At 45.4% G+C, this 15,966-nt stretch overlaps 1 protein-coding gene across 6 annotated transcripts in view; it reads left to right on the top strand.

Annotated features, from left to right (window-relative positions):
- The window catches only part of LOC146830504 (ubiquitin carboxyl-terminal hydrolase CYLD-like), a 493,223-nt gene that overhangs the window by 184,925 nt on the left and 292,332 nt on the right, over positions 1-15,966 (top strand). For all 6 annotated transcript variants that reach the window (XM_085604702.1, XM_085604701.1, XM_085604700.1 and 3 more), the window contains one exon: positions 7,725-7,991. In XM_085604702.1, the coding sequence (XP_085460828.1) occupies positions 7,725-7,991 (267 nt within the window). The remainder of the gene's footprint in view (positions 1-7,724; positions 7,992-15,966) is intronic.

The raw sequence follows: 15,966 nt of genomic DNA, 5'->3' as shown, positions 1-15,966 counted from the left end.
TGAGCTCGACAGTTTTCTGACTTTTCTGTCAGGCATTGTTATTTTTCTTGGATTTTTGCAGTTCTTCCTGTGCTGGCAAAGGTTTCTCATTATTTTGTGACAGAACTTCGTGTTTTTCTGTCAGAATGCCGGCTCTCTTCCGCAAATGTCCAGCCTGTGGAAAGAAGATGGCCATCTCTGATCCACACTTGGTGTGTATCGCCTGTCTTCCTTCCAGTCACAAGATAGACTCTTGTTATCATTGTTTAAAGTTTTCTGCGAGGACCCTTCGTGACAGAGTGAGGATTCGCCTCCAAGCTGTAGTGGAGAGAGTAACAGCTCGGTTGGAAAGTGGCCCTGAGGGTCAGGGACCCTCCTCTCATTAGGAACATCATCGCCAGCATCATTCTGCCTCTTCAACGTCGAAGAAACGGCAGGTTCCAGACTGCTCGGCGCCGTTACCGCCGTCGAAGAAGCGGCCTACACAGTCTCCGATGTCGAGACGGCGTGAGTCTCTGTCGTCGAGAAAGGCCTTGACGTCGAAGTGTGCTACCTCGGGCTCGAGGTATGGTCAAGTTATGAGTCGCTCGACGTCTAAGCATCCATGGACGTCTAAGCACCCATCGACGTCGAGACACTCTCCGTTGCCTCACCATAGGTCGACATAGAGAAGTTTGCCGACGGCGAAGGGGTCTCGAGACCAGTTGACGTCGAGGAGGCGAGAGCACTCGCCGCCGAAGTCACCACAACGACAAGAGCGGTCGACGTCGAGGAGGCCGAAGCGCTCATCGTCGAAGTCGCCACGAGGCCATAGACGATAGACGTCGAAGTCCCCTTTGAAGATGAGGTTGCTTTTGAGGAGGTCGACGTCGATGGGGGGAGCACAGGTCGACGTCGAGGGCCTCGACATCGAGAGGAAAAGATCCTGCTGTTGCCTTGGAGGAGGTTAGAGCTGCTTCTCGTTCGCCCTCAAAGTCTGGATCTTCTCCAGGTCTACATATAGTCCAGATCTCCCCAGAGGGCTCTCCGGTGATTGGTGAGGATACGCGGCAGAGGAATTCTAAGGCACTTAATAGTCCAGGGTCGAAGTATTCCCGTACATATTCTCCTTCTCGGTTGTCAAGAGATCCACAAAGTACACCGAGAAGACCGAGATCTCCAACGTTGATCTCTTCCAGAAAGAGGAGTCAGCGCAGATCGCGCTCTCCACATACCCGCCATGTTCGTCCAAGGGACAGATTCCGTTCCTATCATTCTTCCCCGAAGAGAAGTCGGCGTAGGTCTCCTACATGGTCTTCTTCCACCAGGTCCTTCATTAGAGACTATTCTCCTACATTTACGGCAACCCCTCCATCCAGAGTTTCACCAATTGATGACCTCAGCACATTCAATGAGGTTCTCTGTAGAGGAGCGAACAAATTGAACATTACTATGTTGGTCCCGACTGTTTCCTCCTCAATGATTTTTGAGACCCTTCATCACTGCACTTCAGTTCGACCATTGCTTCCTCTTGTCCCTGGCATCATTGAACTTGCCACACAGACTTTTTTGACACCATCGACTGTAGGGTCTGTGCCCTTCCGGATAGCGAAGAAATACAAGGCTCCTGACCAAGATCCATTTTGTCTTCGATCTGATCCTCCTCCGGATTCCATCATTTGTGGCGGCGGCTAGGAAGACGCACTCATCTATGTCTTCCTCCTCAGCTCCTCCGGATAAGGACAGCAAATTGATGGACTCGTTAGGCAGAAGGATGTGCAACACTTCAGCCTCTTTCATGAAAGTCGCCAGTGCCTCTGCTCTGCTGGGGAGGTATGACAGAGCCTTGTGGCATTCTCTGACCCGTTTTGCTGACAAACTCCCAAAAGAAGATCAGCAAGATTTTCGGGAAATACTACAAGAGGGAGGTCTAGTGGGGAATCAAGTCATTAGTGCTTCTGCTGATTCGGCTGATCTGGCTGCTCACGGGTACTCTCATGGTATCTGTTCGAGGCGTTCAACTTGGTTGCGTTTAACTGGTCTTAAACCAGAAGTTCAAAGGAATATTTCCAATCTACCCTTCAATGGCTCCTCTCTCTTCGGTCCGCATGCGGATGAAGAAATGGCGAAAATGAAAGCTGACTTGGACACGGTGAAAGCTGTGGGGCTTGAGAAACGAAAAGAATTTCGTAGGCGTTTTCGCTCCTACGATAAACGTCCATTCCAGCAAAGGGGGCAAGTCTCTCGGTGGTCGTCTCAGGGTCACCACCAACAGTCCTACCATTTGGTCTCAAGTCAGCCCCACAGACTTTTTTAAAGTGCATGGCGGTGGTGGCAGCTTTTCTCCGCAAACAAAAAATATTCATTTATCCATACCTGGACGACTGGCTCCTGAAGAGTTCCACTCCATCCCTGCTTTAGGCGCATCTCTCCTACAATCTCCAATTACTGAGCAAGTTGGGTCTAAGAGTCAATTTCAAAAAATCGATTCTCAACTGGACTCAGAACATTCATTACCTAGGGTCGTCGCTGGACACCGTGGTGGCACGCGTGCGTCCTTCGGCAGAGAGATTTTCATCGATCAGGATGAAATGTCAAGAACCCCTGCAGTCACACCACCCAACGGTCAGACAAGTGTCCTCTCTTCTGGGGTCCATGGCTTCCTGCATCTTTATAGTCCCCAATGCCAGATTGGATATGCGTCCCCTGCAACAGGCTCTGGAAGACCAGTGGGTGCAAGCGTCAGGCAGTTGGGAGGATCGGATTACTCTTCCACAACCTGCCAGAGACTCCATCAGGTGGTGGACAAAGCGGTCACATCTAATGAAAGGAGTTCCCTTCCATCAAGAGACTCCAACTCAGACCATAGTTACAGACACCTCCCTGCAAGGTTGGGGTGCTCATATGGATCACCTCCAAGTACAAGGTCTATGGTCAGACCTAGAGAGGGGTTATCATATCAACTTGCTGGAGTTGAGGGCCGTCCAGCTAGCCCTCAAGTCTTTCTTCCCGTCTCTTCAGTCCAGCTCCCTCTTAATTCAGACAGACAACACCACAACGATTTTTTTATCTGAACAAGCAGAGAGGCACCAGATCCAGAATTCTGTCCCAGGAGGCACAAGCCATTTGGAAATGGTTCCTGGCAAGACACCTCACCATAACGGCTGTCCATGTGCCAGGTGTCCTAAATGTCCAGGCAGATTTCCTAAGCAGAGAGTTTGTAGAAGCGCACAACTGGGTGCTAAACAACAAAGTCCTTCAGGATATCTTTCAAAGATGGGGTGTGCCAGACATAGACTTGTTTGCAGACGCAAAAAACGCCAAATGCCCCATCTGCGCGTCTAGGTTTCACCAACCAGGTTCAAGCGGGAATGCTCTGTTGATAAGATGTTCTCAGAGCTTACTCTACGCTTTTCCTCCTCTGCCTCTCATTCCGGCAGTGATCACCAAATGCTACAAGACCACATCCAGGATGATTCTGATCGCTCCGGAGTGGCCTCGCCAGTGGTGGTACGCGGACCTTCTACAACTCTCCGAAGTCCCACATAGGAGGTTGCCTTGCCGTCCGGACCTGCTGTCCAAGAACCAGGGGAGAGTTTTTCACCCCAACCTTTCTTCACTCAGGCTGACAGCATGGCTCCTGAAGTCTTGCAGTATGGACACTTAGACTTGCCAGCTGACAGTATGAACATTCTTAAGAAGCTAAAAGACCTTCTACTAGGGCTTCCTACGCCTTTCAGTGGAAGCATTTTTACATATGGTGCTTGAATAATGGTCATGACCCGGTTAAAGGTCAAGAACAGGTAATTTTGCCGTATCTATTACACCTGGCTAAGTCGGGCCCGCAGTTTACATCTATTAAGGTACACTTAGCAGCAATTACGGCTTATAGAAAGTCTCCTATACAGGGTTCTTTTTTCGAGATGCCAGTGGTGAAAGATTTTCTTGAAGGTTTTAAAAAGGTGTATCCACCAGTACGAGCCCCTTCTCCTCCGTGGGAGGTCAATGTGGTTCTTACCAAGTTGATGGGCACTCCTTTTGAACCTATGCATAAGTCCTCCCTGCAGCACTTATCCTGGAAAGTGGCCTTTTTGGTGGCCATCACGTCTGCTCGTAGAGTCAGCGAGTTACAGGCTTTGTGCTGTAAGGAACCGTACACTATTTTTCATTCAAATAGGGTAGTTCTCAGAACTCATCCTAGTTTCCTGCCGAAAGTTGACTCAGATTTTCACATTATTCAAGGGATCACCTTACCTACTTTCTTCCCGAATACCCCTACCCCTCCTGAAAGGGCTTTACAATCGTTAGACCTTAAGGGTGGTGTTGAAATTTTATCTGGACAAGACCAAAGGTATAAGAAAGACGGACCGTTTGTTTGTCAACAACGGTCTTATTAATACAGGTATGGCAGCTTCTAAAAGATCTATCTCAAGGTGGATAGTCTCCTGCATTTCTTTGGCTTATCAGTTAGCTAATAAGTCTCTCCAGGGACGGACTAAAGCACATTCAACCAGAGGAAAGGCCTCTACTGCGGCCCTCCTCTTGAACATTCCCATAGCTGAAATCTGCAAAGCTGCTACATAGTGGTCTGTTCATACGTTTTCTCGCCATTACTGTTTGGATTCAGATGCTCAGACAGATGCTCAAGTTGGGCGCGCATCCCTGAGAAATCTGTTTGGTTGAATTTCCTATTGATCCTGTATTAGAATTTTTTTATTCCTAGTGCTGTTTTTTGCTCGTCCGCGAAGTGTGGGGTATGGGCTTGCTATTCTATTCAATGCTTATGACTATTGATGAGTATCCCCTGGAAGAGAAGGATAAGTTACCTAACTGTAATCCTAGTTCTCTTCCAGGGGTATGCTCATCAAAGTCATAAGCACCCCTTCCGCCTCCCCGGACGAGCAATGTTAGTACAAGGTTTAAAATAGTTTAATACGCCTTTATAAAAGAACTGACCTAACTGTCACCTGTGGGGCATGATGGGAGCAGAGTGTTCCCTGGAGGTCTTAAAGGCAAAGTGCGTAGAATCTTGTAAGCCTTAAAGGCAAGGTGCCAGTTTGCTTTTCTGTAATCACAGTTATTCTTATGCAGCCTATGGGCAAAACTGCCTTCAATTACCTGTTTTTTTCCTTGTTTTGGGAAATAAAGGATTCTTGTATGAAACCATTACAATGTATGGTCTCTATTACAGACAGTCTTCAGAGACTTATTGTCATACAAGTAAAACCTATGTATTCTTGGCTGTTTGCCCTGTTTGTTTTAGTTGGGGCTGTATGTTTACATATATGTATGTACGCATACATATGTAGGTGTATGGGGTTGTAAGTAGTTTATACGTCCTAAAAAAATCTCAACCCCACTAATATGAACACTTCGGTTCTGCGCTGTGTAAGTTGCGGGTAAGCTCTTATTGAACGTATGTCAAAATGTGGAGAACCTTCGGTGGACCTACATATCCTCTATTTCAGTGGATACACATTTAAGGCAGACCAGAAAAAATTAATAGCTCAGGGTGAAAATCCATCTTTGGGCCATCTGTCCGTACACTGCCTCACATCACCCATGCGGGAACCTGATTTAGGGAGTGTTTTTGTAGAAAGCATTGGCAAAGCCAATAAGTTTCGCCTATGCAAAATCTATTGGCTTGTCAATGTTTTTTTATACATTTATACATTGCACAGCAGTTAAGCTTCTGTACAACAATGTTGATAAAAGAAAGCATTTGCAGTGCAATAGGTCTCGCATTACTAAAAGTTTGATCTATTGACGTAGCAAATAATAATTCAACACCAATAGCTCAAACTTTCAGTAATGCGACAGCTGTTGCATTGCAAATGCTTGTTTCATATGAATGCTTTAACTCCTCAATCCCAATTACCTATGCACTCCTTCCCAAACTAGTCACCTAAGAAAGTTCTCTAATTCCTTAAGATATTCTTCCTGTATATCGACTTACATCCTTACAGGCAGCGGGGTGACATCACCATCTGTCAGCGTAATCGACCTGGGAGATAAAGTGGTCCAAAAAACTATTTATTTCTTAAGTCAAGCCAATACCCTGCCAGTATATTCCTTATTTAACCTTTCCTCAGTGTGACATATCTGATTGCGTAAGTATGTTCATGATTGGAATTTCCAGGATAGTGCCAGCTCATGTATCTCTTTACAATTTTTGATGGTAGCCTCTCTATCAGAAACAAGATAGACTTGTACCAGTTAATCAGTAATCCTGATTCAATTCCAAAGTTTTTTATGGATCATCTTATATTATACTAACATGTAATCTATATATAATAATGATATATGTATTCTAAAATCCTATCTTGATGCTATAATCAACCATACTTTTCCGTAGCATATTAGTGTAAAGAGAAGAAGAGACAAGAGGCAAACCTGTTGGGTGCCGTTTTTACTACAGGGTCTTTGCTAGCACTAGTCTCCAGCCAACCACCTAAATCCTTCTGTGTGCACACCCACAGCTTTCCTTTTACAAATCATTGTTCTCAAATGTGCTCATCCAATTTGATCAGTTGATGCAAACCGAGTCTTTATCTCCAGATTCACTTATATGGTACATGAAAATGCAGGACTGGAAATGCTACGTTGCTGAGAGCATCTCTTAACATGATTTACAGTGAGATACCTTTTCCTTTGTGGAGGTAGAGAAAGTGTAAATTAAGACTCTTGGGGCCAGGTCTATGACCCTTTTTTGCGCTCGCAAACTGGAGATCGGCTCGTTTGCAACCGCAAAAAGGGTAATGGCATGTACAAATGCTATTTTGCGAGTGACTGACTCGCAAAATAGCGTTTGTGACTCTCGCTATTAGCGAGCCTCACTGCCATGTACTATTGTTTTGTAACCGCATTTGCTGCTGCAAAACACTCGCAGTTTACCACCTACTTCAAGTAGTTGGTAAAGCACTCGCAAATGGGAAGGGGTCCCCAGGGGACCCCTTCCCCTTTGTGAGTGTTAGAAAATATTTTTTGAGAGCAGGCAGTGGTCCCACTGCCTGCCCTTAAAAAATGAATCTGAAAAGTTTCATTTTTCTTTTTTAAGTGCATCCCGTTTTCCTTTAAGGAAAACATAGCATATTAGTGGAAAGAGAAGAAGAGACAACAGGCAAACCTTTCCTTTAAGGAAAACTGGATGAATAAAAAAAAAACTGCTTTATTTGAAAAACAGTCCCAGACCTGGTGGTCTGCTGACCCCAGCAGGCCACCATCCCTGGGAGTGCTAGCCATTCCCAATGGGGTCGCAAATTGAATATTGATGAGGCATACAATTTGCGACCCCATTGGGAATCGCTAACAGTGTCTGTGACACTGTTGTACATTGCATTTTGCGAGTCGCAAATTGTGAGTCGCAAAGCAACACAATTTGCGAGTCCCAAAATGTAAGGGTCGTACATCTGGCCCTAAATTGTGTGTTCAGGGCTGGCCCAGTTCATTGTACCCTGCCCATTGGAAATATCTTATTTTTCTGATATGCCTCGTCATTGCCACTCCTCCCTCTAATGCATTTAGTCTCTAGATCCCAGGGGATTTGAACAACTGGGACTTAAATGAGTTAATCAAAACTATTGGGGCTAGTGTGCCAATTTGTTGTTTTTCTTATTCACGTGATCACTGGTGTATTTGTGCACACAGAGATAAAGACTATAAACATTTTCACAGTGACATGGTGTAGAAAAAAAGAACAAATCTGAATTCACCACATATTCTATTGGAGATAAAGTACAAATAATATACTTTTGTCAAATTTTCAGGGTGATGGCGAAGGAAAAGGGAAAAATGACGGCACTTACAACTTTGTCCGTCGATTCACCTGCAAGCGGAATTGTGGACTTTTCCTACCCGTTAGCAAGATAAACTTCCTCACAGACCAGAAGCCCACAGAAGATACAAAAGAAAATAATGCTGCACCAGTAAAACGTGGTGACACAGTTGGGTTCTATGATGATGATGGATTGAAGTATGGAACGGTTGAGAGTCTAGAACACGATTCCTTTGGCAGGGTGGTTCGTGTGCATCTGGTAAGTTGCATCATTGGTTCCATGCCACATATATACACAGCACTATCCTATCTTGCAAGGAAAGAGTGATGACGGGAGGCGAAAGGGATCAGAATACATAAAAGGTACTCATGTTTTTAAGAATAATTTTTGAGCCAGGGGAGTAATCGAAGCCTCTTTTGTCATTGATCATTCAGCATGCTTGAGAAATTGAGGCAGAGGCACAATTTTTTGTGGGATCATTCCTAGGTCAGATGTTGGAAAGATTATGCAAGCAAGAACCTTGCATGTTTTGATTGTCAGTGTGAGATAGTGCCACAAATGTTGCAATAGTCATCATCACAGACGCTTCCCTGAATGTAATCATGACACCCTAAATTGAACACGCCCTGTTGTTTTGAAATGTATGGTCCCACTGTTCTGCCTTTACTATCTTTTTCGAATACAGCTCAGTTAGTGAGGGCAGGTATATTGTTATTGTTGAGGCACATAAATCACCTGAGGCAGAATACAATGAACTCAATGCACTGGTATGGACTGGCTCTTTTTAACCTAATTCATTTTGGATGCTTCTTAAAATCATATAGCTGGCCATCTCCTATACGGCTATTGATCAACCATTCCAAAGGTGAATGCACTGACACCCTAGTGTCACATTTGTGAGACGTCTGAGAAGTTTGGCTACAGTCAAGAGATGCATAAACATTGACCTATTACTTTGCGTATAAGACAGAAAATGTGAACAGTGTTGATCTGAGATAAAACAAATCTTATGTACGGAACAAACTGACACGGCAGGCTCGAGGGCGCACCTCGTAAAGGGAACCCCTAAGAAGGTCCGGTGCACCAGAAAACCGGAATCCCTTTCCGGTGTTCTAGTGCACATGGACATCCACCGCTGAGCGATTCCCTACTTGGCTGTGTGTCATCTGACACAAACGTTGGACCGACCTCGGCGCTATTTGGTGGCTCGCCAACTACAATTTACGGTACCTTCAACTCAGGAAATAATACCTACCACTGACATTGTGTCACTCACCGGACCTTCTTAGGAGTCCTCGTTACGAGGACTCGCCCTCGCGCCTGCCATGTCAGTTCGTCCCAGTCCCTCTCTGACATGACTGAGATCAACAAACATTAGTCCCAGGCATACATTCTAATGTCCTGATGATGATCCCGGTATCTTGTTTTATGGGATCGAAACGTCGTTGACTCTGTACACCTTGACACAATAATTATTCTTTTCTCATTGTAATGTGCTACGATGTTGTTTTGCACATGTGCTTGGAACATTGTGTATTCTAAACGCAAGCGCATGTAAACGCCTGAGCCTTTCCATTTCCTTTTTTTGTTTTTATGTTGTTCATGTTCCCACTTGAAAATGTATTGTTTTACTTTAAGATGAATGTATTAAAGATTCTTTGCTCGGATGGGCAAACTCATATAGATCTCATTGTATTTCTATATCAATTCCTACTTCTATTCGTGTTGTGAGGGACCATTGTCTACATAAAATACTTGTACCCAAAGGTCCCTGGCCGACTTTGAATTGGGTTCCCTAGTTTGCACATAACACCATGAAGCTGTCAGACAAATGATGGCATCGGGAGAGGTTTTCTTTCTGGCCATAGCCGCCTGGACTTCTTCAGTAGCTTTCCCTGTTGGGATCATTCCCAGATGTGACATATCAGTGTGTTTTGTTTAAATATGCTTCATTAAACACTATGTTAAAATAATAAACCGTGAAATGGCAAATAGTTTTGAAAAGTCAAGTAAAGGAAAGAGAAGTGGAAAGAAACTAAGAAAGGGTAACAAAGTACTGTTATTACATAAGAAAAAGCTCGAACAGCTAAATTAATGTTATGGTAGCATAGTATTACAATACAAAAAAATAAATAAGGATATTTTATAATTTTATTAAAAAAATGAAAAAGAGAGGGAGAGACAAAGGAGGAAGAGGAGAGCCAGCATTGGTAAAGCCAATAGTTCTCGCTTATGCAAGAGCTATTAGCTATGCCAATGTGTTTTAGCCATGTTGTACACCAGTGTGGCTGTTGTTCAGCATGGCTAAAAGTCAGTGACAAAGAGAAGAGAAGAGTGGCCTGGCAAAGAGTAGAATAGAGTGGAGTAAAGTGGTGTAGAGTGGAGGGGCATAGAGGTTGGGGCGTGGAGTAGAGTGTTGCAGAATGGAGTGGCACAGAGTGATGTGGCATAGAGTGTTGTGGCATAGAGTGTCGTAGAGATGAGTAACATAGAGTGGCATACATTGGATTGGGGTAGAGTGGAATAGTGTGTTGTGAAGTGGCATATAGAGTTGTGTAGAGGGTAGTAGAGTGTCATGGAATAAAACATTTGTCAGAGTATCTTGGAGTGGAGGGTCGTAGATCGTATCTAATTTGTAACAAAAAAAGAGTGGCAGGGCTATTACAGGAGGCCATGTAAGCCTGCACCACCCATTGTCCCTCCCAGCACTGCCAGTGACAGTACCAACACAAGTACTAACCATCACTCTTCTACAAGTGTAACAGTACAAACTGTTCTAGACCACCTGAAGCTATAAGAATGACTTTGGCAACAGGTGTTAGTCATTTTTAAATTCAAATGAAATTATTAAACAAATGCTGCTGTATTACTTATATCCTGGATACAAAAAACTCCATACATCTCTAATTAGCTGCAGGTGACCTAGTTCTACTATTGCAGCCTGTCTCTTACGCATTCTATAAGTAGTCCCATGTCTAGTGGTATCAATGCTATAATCCATAATGCAATTAAAGTCACCCATTACCACCCTTTCTCCCTCCCAATTCAGCATTTCCATATTCGATAAATCAATGACTGAAGAATCATCCACATTGGAGCCATATAAAGCAGAAAAAACATATTTCTTCCCCCTGATTTCCAGCTGTGCTATTGCCCATCTACCCGCCTGATCGTCCAGTATCTTATGTATGACACATACAAAACGTTTATGTTTTAATATTGCAACACCCCTTATTGAACAGGTCTGTGACGTACATGCAATTATTTCATAACCCAGTTGTTGCAAAAGATTCCTATCTTTGAAAGAAAGATGTGTTTCTGTTAACAGAGCTAGCTGAGGATTATAAATTTTTAGCTCTTCGTGTACTAGTTGTCTCTTGAGTTTACTATTAAGACTAGCAACATTCTAGACTAAACATTTAATCTGATCCATTACCAAAATTATTCATTGCAGATAGATTGCTACCCAATACTGTATGTGCTCTTATTCCAATGCGAGTTCCCTCCTTATTATCTCCGTTTGTATATTTGTGTCTGAGATCTTTATATGTCCTCGTGTTGATGTTTTCTTGCCTTACTAGAAACCACCCACCCCATCCCAAACCCTTAGCAGCCCCCACCCCGTATCGAGAGGGAGGATTCATCCCCTTTGTTGAGCTGCTGCTGATGGGCAGCTACTTGGAGCCAGTGCAACCACGGTGGCTCCCGAGCCAAACCCACACCCACCAGATAAAAAGAAGAGAAAAAAAAGAAAGAAAAAAGAATGAAGAGACCGAGAAGAGGAAAGAGAAGAAAAGAGAATATGTAGAAAAACAGCAACATACACCTCAAGCTTTACCCCCACCGCAGTTTGACATCTAACAATAGCCTCTTTTTCATCTTTTACAGCCAGAAAAAAATGCGTTGACCCCCACGCAAGACCTTCAAGCGTGCAGGTTCCTGCAAAAACACTTGTGCTCCGGTGGCCTTTAGTGGCTCAATTCGTTGTCGCAGTTGCCAGCGTCTATCCATTGACACTTTACAGAGATCTGATCTCACAAAAAAAGTGACCGAGTGTCGCAGGGGAGCTCGGGCGGGCTTTCAGATATACAGCCTGCCGTAGCAAAAAATGGCCAAATAAGATCAAAAATGGCCGCGGGTAGCGAGACCCCTGCTTATGCTGCACCAGCAGGAGCCTATGGGCCCTCTGTACCTGACAGTCCCAGTCCCAGTCCCCCAGGTCCGTGAAAGCCTTCTGTAAGAGCTGTACTATAAAAGCTCTAGGATATACCCCCTCCTTTCCCTCCGGAATACCAAACAATTTTAGATTATGCCGGCGCTGGCGATTCTCCAAATCCTCGACTTTAAGCTGCAGCGCTGTAATATGAACATCATGAGTCTGAAGCGAGTCCGCCGTCTGTGCGATGACCTCCTCATTGTCTGCTACCCGCTGCTGTAATTCCGCAACATCATTCACGAGTGTCCCGACTTTGTGTCACCTCCTGCAATACCTGCTGAATACCATAATTATCTGCTCTAACTTGAACATAGTGCTCCTGTGCATTTTGTCTCTGAGCTTTCAAGGCCTCAAAAATCGAAGTAAGTGTTGGCTCCGTATGATCAAAAAGCTGCGCTGTTAGTTGCTCAGTATTTTCATGTTGTAGTGGTTTTAGTACATCATATACCAATGGAGGGCTTAGCTAAGTTAGAGCTAGATGACTGGTCAGGAGATGAATGCAAAAACAACAATTGATGGGCAGAATGCAGAACAATGTCATACATTCACCCCAGTACAGAGATCTGGGCCTAAAGCCATTGTTTTTTTTTGCTCACCATACCATTCCAGTTTGAACCCAGCCATAATCAAATCAGTCTTGACCTTGTGCCCTATGGGAACAGTCCAGCCCGAACTGCCAGGCCAGGTCCTCCCTAGACTGGAAACAAGCATCCTAGGACCTGTTTTGGGATTTCACCCCTCTTCAGCCAGGATAGCTTGACTCCAGTGGCATGGAGAGCACGGGACCCACATCTGGGCATACTCGTCCAACTCAGGGTGACAAATGCAAAAACAACAATTGATGGACAGAATGCAGAACAATGTCATACATTCACCCCAGTACAGAGATCTGGGCCTAAATCCATCGTTTTTTTGCTCACCATGCCATTCCAGTTTGAACCCAGCCATATGCAAATCAGCCTTGACCCTGTGCCCCATGGTAACAGTCCAGCCCGAACTGCCAGGCCAGGTCCTTCCTGGACTGGAAACAAGCATCCTAGGACCGGTTTCGGGGTTTCACTGCTCTTCAGCCAAGATAGCTTGACTCCAGTGGCATGGAGAGCATGGGTATGCCCAGACTTGGGTCCCTTGCTCACTGCGCCACTGGATTCAAGGTAGCCTGGCTGAAGAAGGGTGACATACCCTGAAACCAGTCCCAGGATGCTTATTTCTGGTCCAGGGAGAACCTGGCCTGGCAGTTCGGTCTGGACTGTTACCATGGGGCACAGGGTCAAGGCTGATTTGCATATGGCCATGTCTGAACTAGGGTGGCAGAGTGGGCTAAAGAACGGTGATGGATCAAACCCAGATCTGTTGCCTGGGTGTGAGTGTTTGATTGGTTCTGATGCTCCGTCAATCACCACCCCCTTTTGTACCGCTTTGTTCGCCATAAGTTGGCAGGGTATGCTTAGACGTGAGTCCCTTGCTCACTTTGCCACTGGATTCAAGCAAGCCTGGCTGAAGACGGTTGAAATGCCAGAAACCGGTCCTAGGAAGCTTATTTCCAGTCCAGGGAAGGCATGGCTTGGCAGTTCGGGCTGGACTGTTCCCATGAGGCACAGGGTCAGATTGATTTGCATATGGCCATGTCTGAACTGGGGTGGCAGAGTGGGCTAAAGAACGGTGATTGATCAAACCCAGATCTGTTGACTGGGTGTGAGTGTTTGATTGGTTCTGATGCTCCGTCCATCACCACCCCCTTTTGTACCGCTTTGTTCGCCATAAGTTGGCAGGGTATGCTCAGATGTGAGTCCTTTGCTCACTTTGCCACTGGATTCAAGCAAGCCTGGCTGAAGACGGCTGAAATGCCAGAAACCGGTCCTAGGAAGCTTGTTTCCGGTCCAGGGAAGGCATGGCTTGGCAGTTCGGGCTGGACTGTTCCCATGAGGCACAGGGTCAGACTGATTTGCATATGGCCATGTCTGAACTGGGGTGGCAGAGTGGGCTGAAGAACGGTGATGGATCAAACCCAGATCTGTTGACTGGGTGTGAGTGTTTGATTGGTTCTGATGCTCCGTCCATCACCACCCCCTATGGTACCTCTTTGTTCGCCATAAGTTGGCAGCTTATGCTCAGACCTGAGTCCCTTGCTCACTTTGCCACTGGATTCAAGCAAGCCTCGCTGAAGACGGCTGAAATGCCAGAAACCGGTCCTAGGAAGCTTGTTTCCGGTCCAGGGAAAGCATGGCTTGGCAGTTCGGGCTGGACTGTTCCCATGAGGCACAGGGTCAGACTGATTTGCATATGGCCATGTCTGAACTGGGGTGGCAGAGTGGGCTGAAGAACGGTGATGGATCAAACCCAGATCTGTTGACTGGGTGTGAGTGTTTGATTGGTTCTGATGCTCCGTCCATCACCACCCCCTTTTTTACCGCTATTGCATACATTACAGGAAACTTCCACAACCATTCCTGTACGTATCATGTCATCAATGATAGATATCAGTGCATCCTCACCTTACTTTGATATTTTATATTGCGGGACCCTTGGTAAGGAAGCATCCTCCCGAACCTGTATATGAACTGGGGAAATGTCGATTCTTCCCACATCTGTCAGCAGTAGCCCAAACACATGAAGGGACAGAATCAAGGTCCGCACATAAAGAAAAAATATATTGTTTAGGCAATGTCTTTTTCCCAAAAATGACACGTACTCCAGACAGGGAACAATGTATAGTAGCAGGGAAATATTTCAAAAGATCTAGTCCAATCAAATTATCTGGAGCATGTGGGGGAAGTAAAAAGGGGGCTGTAGTGATGACATTTTTAACCTGCAAAGGTAGTTTTTGGGACACAGGGCTAGGAGTTGGTGTTCCATCAAATCCTATCGATGTAATCACTAGGCCAGACAAGGGTGTCCCAGGGACCAGTTTCTGAGATATTGCACTATGTGTTGCCCCTGTTTCCACAAAAAATGTCTGTTATGTTATGTTATGTTAAATAGTTTGTAGAGCGCGTGAATCACCCCCGAGGGGGTCTCTCAGCGCTGGTAGAGCTGTGCAAGAGCATAAAAGAGAAGTCATTCTGTGAACATAGTGGTTTTCAGAATCTTCCTGAACCGGAGGTAGTCAGAACATTGTCTGAGCGGAAGGGGGAGCTGATTCCAAACCAGCGGAGCTTGGTAGGAGAAAGATCTACCTCCCATCCGTGCTCTCTTTATCCTCGGAATGAGTAGCAGGGATTTAGAGCATGATCTCAGTTCATGATTGGGAATGTATTGGTGGAGTCTTTCCGTTAGATATATCAGTCCAGGGCCCCATAATGCTTTATGTGTCAGGCAGCAAAGCTTAAACATAACTCGTTTCCTCACCGGCAGCCAGTGCAAGCGTTGAAGCAGCGGGAGAGAGGCTGATCTATACGGTGCATTGGTAACCAGACGTGCAGCGGTGTTTTGTACCACCTGCAAGCGCCTGAGGGCAGACTCATTGGCGGCGACCAGAAGAGCATTACAGTAATCTATTTTATTCAGCACAAGAGCTTGGACAAGTGTCTTGCGGAAAGAATCCGGAAGATAGGGGAGAGCTTTCCTTAAGAGGCTCAGAGTGTAGAAACATGCGCTGACTGTAAAAGTTACATGATCGTTCATAGTCATAGCCTGGTCGAAGCGGACACCAAGGTTCTTTGCTGTAAGTTTAGGCTGTGGAGCGATGCCCAAATCTGTTGGCCACTAGGTAGGTGACCACATAATGGAGGCATCCCCATAGAGAATAATCTCTGTTTTGCTTGCATTCAGCTGAAGAAAATTGCTACTCATCCACTCCGAGATAGCTAACATACCCAGGGAGAAAGATGATTGAGCTGTCAGAGAGGATTTATCAAAAGGGAAGATAAGTTGGGTATCATCCGCATAGGATACAGGGATGAACCCAAGGGATCTTAAAAGAGAAGCAAGGGGGGCCACATAGATATTAAATAATGTTGGGCTCAAACAGGAGCCCTGTGGCACACCCTTGTTCAGACTTTCAGTAGTGGAGCGAAA

This window comes from Triturus cristatus, chromosome 5_1 (assembly GCF_964204655.1).
Source record: "Triturus cristatus chromosome 5_1, aTriCri1.1, whole genome shotgun sequence".
Classification (NCBI taxonomy): Eukaryota; Metazoa; Chordata; class Amphibia; order Caudata; family Salamandridae; genus Triturus; species Triturus cristatus.
The sequence above is the reverse complement of the archived record's forward strand: the minus strand, read 5'-3'. Positions and strand labels throughout refer to the sequence as shown.